The 8,164-nt window shown below is 40.6% G+C and overlaps 1 protein-coding gene and 1 pseudogene across 1 annotated transcript; both read right to left on the reverse strand.

Moving 5' to 3' along the window:
* Positions 1 to 715: 715 nt before the first annotated feature.
* Positions 716 to 3,955, reverse strand: LOC109068329 (annotated as a pseudogene).
* Positions 3,956 to 5,275: 1,320 nt separating this feature from the next.
* LOC122136982 (scavenger receptor cysteine-rich type 1 protein M130-like) lies at positions 5,276 to 6,551 on the reverse strand (the record flags this gene model as incomplete). The annotated part of the gene is made up of 3 exons (XM_042721848.1): positions 6,368 to 6,551; positions 5,816 to 6,130; positions 5,276 to 5,343 (listed from the first exon to the last, which is right to left on the reverse strand). Coding segments are annotated over exons 1-3 (495 nt in total), but the record flags the coding sequence as incomplete, so codon positions are not given.
* Between the last annotated feature and the right edge of the window lie 1,613 nt (positions 6,552 to 8,164).

Genomic DNA, 8,164 nt, shown 5'->3' on the forward strand with positions numbered 1-8,164 from the left:
ATATTTTTACAATTCAACCACTAAATAGAAGTCTTTCCAAAAAACTTCCAGTAATCAAAAATTTTTTTTGATGTGATCGAGCAGACTGTAAATTTTGGCCGCGAAACTGGCTGTGACGTGTAAAAATCCCGCCCTCACCCCACCCCTCTCTTCCGTGGTGTGATGAGCAGACTGTAAATTTTGGCCGCGAAACTGGCTGTGACGAGTGGGGCGGGGCTGAGAGCCGTGGGAACGGGTCGAGGCCTGTGGAGTGATTAGAGATGAGCGACACCTGCGTCACTCACCGGTCTCGAGTCCAACGGAGGAGATCCGGAAGGATAAAAGAGGAGTTACGACAGAGAAGGAGGAGAGAGGACCAGGCCTGGGGTTTATTTTGGGTTTTGGTTTTGTTTGTGCGCGGCAGTCGTCCGTGAGGGGCTGTCGCGCTGTTTTGTGTTTATTTGGTTATTAAAGTTTCATTTGAATGTTCCCTGGTTCCTGCCTCCTTCTTCCTGTGATTATGAAGTTTTTATTGCGTTACACTGGCTAACTAGCACATTATTAGGAAAGGCGAAATAAATAAATAAATAAATAAAAACCATATTATAAATTATGCTAAATTGTGTGTTGAATGGTGTATATGATTTCTGCTAAGATAACTTGCTATATGAATGTTTTTAGAATGATTTATTTATTTATATAATATATGCATTACACAACATACAGTACATAGGGTTTAGTAGCGGGTGACATTACTATATTTAAGTCCCCCAACCTGAAAGAAGCTCATCAGCATCTTCATGCCCAGAATGCTGTTCTTCAGAAAGGACGCTTCCTGTTATGGAGTAGAACCATCAGACAGATGTTCACAATCACAAATCTGCCAAAACCCCCCACTTCCTTTGGATCACTCAACACTAATTCTATAATTTCAAATAACACTCAAGGTCCCACAAATAAATCAGTGTGATTTATTCACTCATTCCTCTGTATAAAGTGATTGTCCTGTTGATAACTACAAATCCAATACTATGACAGTTACTCACCCCTCTGAGTGAAGAGACTGTGTCTGTTAGTGGGTCTGTGCTGAATCTCCTCATAAACGGCCTCAGTCTTCATCTTGTGTCTCCTCTTAGAGAGAGCTGTGAGTGTAGACAGACAAACCTGCTGTCAGTTCACAACACGTGACTGATCACACACTGAATAAGACACAACATGACAGTCTCTGGATCTCTCCTACCTCTCCTCATCACTCTGTTCTGCTGAATCAGTATAAGCAGTGGCACTAAGAGCAGTAAGAGCACAACTCCCAGAACAATCACAAGCACTGGGGGGACGGAGAGAGACGCTGCTGAAGGAGTTTGTGGAGGAGAGACTGATGTTGAGCGCACTGGAGGAGAAACTGGACGAGAAGCTGATGTTGTTGTGGCAGGAGAAGTGGACACTGACAAATCTGTCAAATCTGTCAAAACAGACACAAGCACGTTCAAAGCTATGAATGTTCTGAATATACCAATGTTACACACTTTAAAATGGTCTAAAAATAAATATTATTTCTCAGTATTTTGCTGTGACCTGCACAGGTGAGTCCAGCGTGCTCTTTGTGGGAGCAGTCAGTGTGGTTTTTCAGGGAGAGAGGACAGTCCCACAGGTGAATCTCATTCCCTCTGCACTCGACTCTGTTCATCCACACAACACCTTCACCAGCACCAAAGACTGAATTCCCATCAGCCCTCAGTGCTGCTCCACAACCCAGCTGCCTGCAGACCACCTGAGCATCGCTGATGTCCCACTGATCATCACAGACTGAGCCCCACACAGCGTTATGATACACCTCCAGCCTCCCAGAGCACCGGCCCTTACCTCCACTCAGTCTGAGAGGAAGATGATCTAAAACACACACATCACAAAAGAGTAGATACATTAATTACCAGCAGAGTACTGACAGAACAGCAGCATCAGCACAGGAGTATACGTGTGATCATTTGTATATTCCAAGATGAAATACTGCTGGTTTCTCATATTAAAACACCATTGTCTTACGTCCCTGTTCGATAAAACCAGCATATGCTGGTTACATATGTTTTGAAACATGGCAGCTGGTTTAAGCTGGTCCTAAGCTGGTTTAAGCTAGTCCTAAACAACTAGCTCCTGCTTAAGACCAGCTCATAACCAGCTTTTAACCAGCTGCCACGCTTCAAAACATACCTAACCAGCATGTGCTGTTTTCTTTTCTCAAGTTGCATTCAACACACATTCATAATTTTCATGGTTATTTATGTTAAATGAACTTACCTGAACACTGTCTCTGATGGGGAGATGTGGAGCATGTCAGAGAGCTTCGAGGAGACTCATGGATCTCTTGTTCTGTAACAATAATTAAATTATTATTCAATTTATTCCACACATCTTCTCAAAGCACTAATAATAAAAGATAACATCCGTTTTACCTGAGCAAATGATATTGGCCACTTCATCGTCACCACAATTATTCTGTCCCCAGAGTGAAGATGGACACTGCCATAAAGTGGAATCAAGTGGTCGACATGTAACTTTATCCAGCCAGTTAGGACCTGATTTCACTCTTGATGTAGAATCAGACAAAACACCAGAATCTTCCACAGTTCAGCTCTTGACAGATCAGACTCACTGTGTCTCTGTCCATCTGGTTGTAACACACATTACCCCAGGATCCATTGTAGAAAACCTCCACATTCCCTTCACAGCCCTCAGTTAACCTGATCTCTTTAAACTCTAGATAAAAAAGGTCAATATTAAAATCACAAATTTGAAAAATGTGCACATTATGGACATTTGAATTTTGAAATGTGTAAAACCTTATACTTAATTTCAGTGTAAACAATTTAGCAGCATGTTTACCTGAGCACACGACTCCTACATCCTCCTTGTGATTACAGTCATGTTTTCCCCAGCCTGGAGAAGAGCAGCTCCACAGGGACGTCTCATTCCCCTCACACTCCACCTCATCCAGCCATATGGGTCCAGAACCAGGACCAAACCAGGCTGGTACCTGCTGGTTACTGAGAGCCACTCCACACTGCAGCTGTCTGCACACCACATGGGCATCTTTAATATCCCAGGAGTCATCACACACTGTCCCCCCTGAGCCGCTGTGAAAAACCTCCAGCCTCCCTGCACAGTCTCCCCCAGAACCCACCAGCCTGATGGACCCACGACCTGATTTTTCAGAGACAGAAAAAACACATTATTGATCACTGAACAACTGAAGAATCTACCCAGATGTTGTTGTTCTCACCAAGGCAGGTGATGTACAGCTGTTGTGTGGAGCTGCAGTTGAGAGTTTGTGGAGAGCTGCAGTTCCCCAGATGAGCTTCACTCCCAGAGCACTGGAAGCCTGTCACACACTCATGACTGTGTTCAGGACTGGATGAAGAGGAGCCGGAGAAGTTCAGCACAGAGCCACAGCCCAGCTGTCTGCAGACCACAGAGGATTCAGTGAGACTCCATGAGTCCAGCAGAACTCTCCTCCAGACCTGATGGAAGAAAACTTCCAGCTCCCCCTCACACTGTCTCTCTCCAGACAACCGCACCAGACCATCATGAAGAGCCAGAGAGGAACCTGAATTATGTTAGAATGTAATGAAATAGTGTTTATAAAATAAATTTTTCAGTAACATAATGCTCTCAAAGTCAAAAAGTTTACCAGAGCAGATGACTCCAACATCTCGTCTGTGAGAACATTCAGCTCGACTCCATGAAGAGATGGAACATTCCGAGAGTTTTGTTTCATTCCCGTCACAATCAAACACATCAGCCCAGACTTCACCACTTCCCTCTCCAAACCAGTCTGATCCCACAACAGACACAGCAATCCCACAATTCAGCTGTCTACAGAGGACACTGGCAGCTCTCATATCCCAGCATGCATCACAAACTGTGCCCCACTCTTTGAGGAACTGAAGATCCACTCTTCCAGAACAAAAGTCTGAGCCATTTATCAGTCTGAGATCAGTGTAACCTGAGCGAAGTAAAGAGAGTTCAGAAACAATGTATAAAACATTCTTAAAGGGATACTCCACCCAAAAATAATTTTTTTGTCATAATCACTTACCCCCATGTCGTTCCAAACCTGTAAGAGCTTCGTTCGTTTTCGGAACACAATTTAAGATATTTTGGATGAAAACCGGGAGGCCTGTGACTGTCCCATAGACTGCCAAGTAAATAACAGTGTCAAGGTCCATGAAAGGTATGAAAGTCCTCTTCAGAATACTCCATCTGCTATCAGACGTGCAATCTGGGTTATATGAAGTGACGGGAAAACTTTTTGTAAGTGAAGAAAAAAAAAAAAAAAAAAACTTTATTCAACATTTCGTCTCCTCTGTGTTTGTCCAAATCACCGTATGCTGTGTATGCTCTTCTGTATTATCTGCGCCACAAGGATACGCTGTTTCCACGTGTATTTAATAATAATAATAATAATAATTCCTTACATTTATATAGATCTTTTCTGTGCACTCAAAGCACTTTACATAGAAGGGGGTATCTCCTCAACCACCACCAGTGTGCAGCATCCACCTGGATGCAGCTTTGATTTGAAAGAAAACAGCACATCCTTGTGGCGCGGATGATACAGAAGAGCATACGCAGCATACGGTGATATGGAGAGACACAGAGGAGACTGCTGACAAAGGAATTGTTGAATAAAGACATTATTTTTTTCTTCACTTACAAAAAGTGTTCCCGTCGCTTCATATAACCCAGATTGCACGTCTGATAGCAGATGGAGTATTCTGACGACGACTTTCATACCTTTTATGGACCTTGACACTGTAATTTACTTGGCAGTCTATGGGACAGTCACAGGCCTCCCGGTTTTCATCCAAAATATCTTAAATTGTGTTCCAAAGACGAACGGAGCTTTTAATAAGTAGTTAATGACAAAATTTTCATTTTGGGTTGGTGTATCGCTTTAAGCTAAGCTGTCATTAGATTGATCACATTATAACTCAAACCTAAGACATGACCTAGTATCAAAAACAAATGAAGAGATGCTGAATATTTATACTTAACCAGAGCAGATCAGTGCCACAATGTTGTCAAAGGTGCAGTTGTGTTTGAGTGATGATACTGAACAGAATGAAATATGAGACTCATTTCCTCTGCACTGAATCTCTTGTGTCAACATCTGAGTGTCTCCTTTGCCAAAAGCAGCTGCTCCCAGCACCTGTACAGGAGCCCCACAGTCCAGCTCTCTACACACAACCTCTGCATCCTGCTGGTCAAAGACAGCGTCACACACACTGATCCACGTCTGATCATGAAGTATCTCTAACCTCCCAGAGCAAAGATTAGACCCATCAGCAAGTCTGGAGCGTTTGTGACCTGTTTATATTGCATAAAAGTGAGCATAAGGTGAGCAGGTTTTGGATGTGGCAAGTTTTACATCCAATTACATTTTCTACATATATACATTTTTAAATGTTAACTGTAGTACATAATGAAAGGGTTTTTTAATTGAATTTCCCAAAAATTTTAATTGTAATCTCATTGTAGTTGTTATTCACTGAAAATGCTTCTTGAAGCTGGACAGTTGAGGTCACCAATGCCTTTAACTATGGATGGTGTGCTGTAAATATTTCTTTAAATCATTGTGAAAATGCAGTTAAATAATCAAATTTACATATTTTTAAAGATGCCTAATTCTTAAGTGGTAAATAATTCTAGGAATAAAACAGACGTTTTTAAATCTGATATGCGGCTTACCACATTCAATAATATATATCTTTATTTTCTTACATAATCGAGACAAAATTATGAGAAAATGAGGAATGCTTTGAGGTTTAATTTTATTCACCTGAACATATGACACCAGCATCATAATTATGAGTGCAGGCATGTTTATTCCATCCTGCTGACCCACAGTTCTTCAGTGTAGACTCTGTTCCTGAACATGTTAAAATACTCATCCAGATTGGTCCTGATCCAGAACCAAAATGAGCATCACTCAGAACATCTACAGGTTCTCCACAGTCCAGCTCTCTACACACCACTGCAGCATCAGCCAAATCCCAACCATCATCACACACTGTTCCCCACTGACCTCTATGAAGAACCTCCACTCTACCAGCACAAGGACTGTTACCATTTACCAGTCTCACATGCATTACATCTAAGAGAGAAAGACAGAGACTAAAATCAATCAATCATTCTAAAGAGATGTCATTGTGTTTCAAATTGGCATAACTAATAAAATAGATAAAAAACAGAAAAAACAGAATTACAGTATCATATTTTTATGAATTTTAGTTAATTATTTGAAGCTGTTGTGGTCAGGGCCACATCAAGTGCAATGGGACGCATATTATCCTAGTTATGCTACTAATTTCTCTCATATTAATCTTCTTACCTGCACACAGAAGCACCTGGTGATCATCATGAGAGCAGCTGTGTTTCTGTGATGCTGGACACATTCGAATCTGAGACTCATTTCCTCTGCACTGAATCTCTTGTGTCCACATCTGAGTGTCTCCTTTGTCAAAAGCAGCTGCTCCCAGCACCTGTACAGAAGCCCCACAGTCCAGCTCTCTACACACAACCTCTGCATCCTGCTGGTCAAAGACAGCATCACACACTGACATCCACGTCTGATCATGAAGTATCTCTAACCTCCCAGAGCAGCGAGAACCTCCAACCAGCCTGACTCCTGCAGTAGTGAGAGAAAATAAAAGAAGTTACATAACCATAGTTATCATAAACATATAAACAACCACATTTATCTAAAATAAAAAAGGTCAAGACTTTATAATAACTTTGGCAGTAACATTTATAAACATTAATGTACAATTCAATAATCCTGACAGATCATTATTTTATGTGCATTCAAATTGTTACAAATGTTATTAAACTTTTTTTATTAACTACATATATTTTGTTTTGTGAATGTACATGAACTATTGATACTATCATTAGTCTTGGCCTAAGATCGCACAGACAAACACTGAAGGTGTACGGTACTCAATGCCTTTTTTGAAAGGAAAAAGGGCAAACACTTGTGATACTGGGTTTGTACAATAAAAGCTTCTGATGAAGAAATAATCATTGCATTATTTGGATTTACATTAACATCGTACTTTTATGCATTTGGCACACATTTATGCACATAGAAAAAGCTACTTACAGATGCATTCAAGATTAACATTTGTGACCCTGGACTACAAAACCAGTCTTAAATGTCAATTTTTCGAAATTGAGATTTATACATCTTCTGAAAGCTGGATAGGATCGGACCATATTTGACCGAGACACAACTGTTTGAAAATCTGGACTCTTATGGTGCAAAAAAAATCTAAATACTGAGAAAATCGCCTTTAAAGTTGTCCAAATTAAGTTCTTAGAAATGCATGTTACTAATCAAAAATTAAGTTTTGATATATTTATGGTAGGAAATTGACAAAATATCTTCATGGAACATGATCGTTACTTAATATCCTAATGATTTTTGGCATAAAAGAAAAATCAATAATTTTGACCCATACAATGTTTTTTTTTTTGCCTATTGCTACAAATATACCCCAGCGACTTAAGGTTTTGTGGTCCAGGGTCACATTTTATCAGTTCATGCACTACCTGAGAATTGAACCTATGATCTTGTTGTTGCCAACACTTGATGTTAAGAAATCAATATAAATCTTTGGAACTAAAATATTAGGCATGTGGATCAACAGTGATGTAACAGGTTAAATTTTAGAACAGCTCACCTGAGCAGATGACCCCAGCATCTGTATCATGATTACAGTCATAATCAATCAACAGAACTGATCCACAGTTCTTCAGTGTAGTCTCTGATCCAGTACACAATATACGATTAGTCCAGATTTGTCCTGATCCTGGTCCAAAATAAGCACCACCCACAGCATCTACAGGTTCTCCACAGTCCAGCTCTCTACACACCACTGCAGCATCAGCCATATCCCAAGCAGCGTCACACACTGTTCGCCACTGACCTCTATGAAGAACCTCCACTCTACCAGCACAGCGACTGTGACCACCACCCAACCTCACATTCACACGGTCTGTTTATTGAATACAGAAAACAAGAGAAGTAATACTTATGAACAGAGTAAACAAGACAGTAAGAAGAATCTCATAAAGAGAGAAAAAAATCATTCATACAAAGCGTCAGAAGATTTAACATAAAATTTCA

This window comes from Cyprinus carpio, chromosome B4 (genome assembly GCF_018340385.1).
Source record: "Cyprinus carpio isolate SPL01 chromosome B4, ASM1834038v1, whole genome shotgun sequence".
Taxonomy (NCBI): Eukaryota; Metazoa; Chordata; class Actinopteri; order Cypriniformes; family Cyprinidae; genus Cyprinus; species Cyprinus carpio.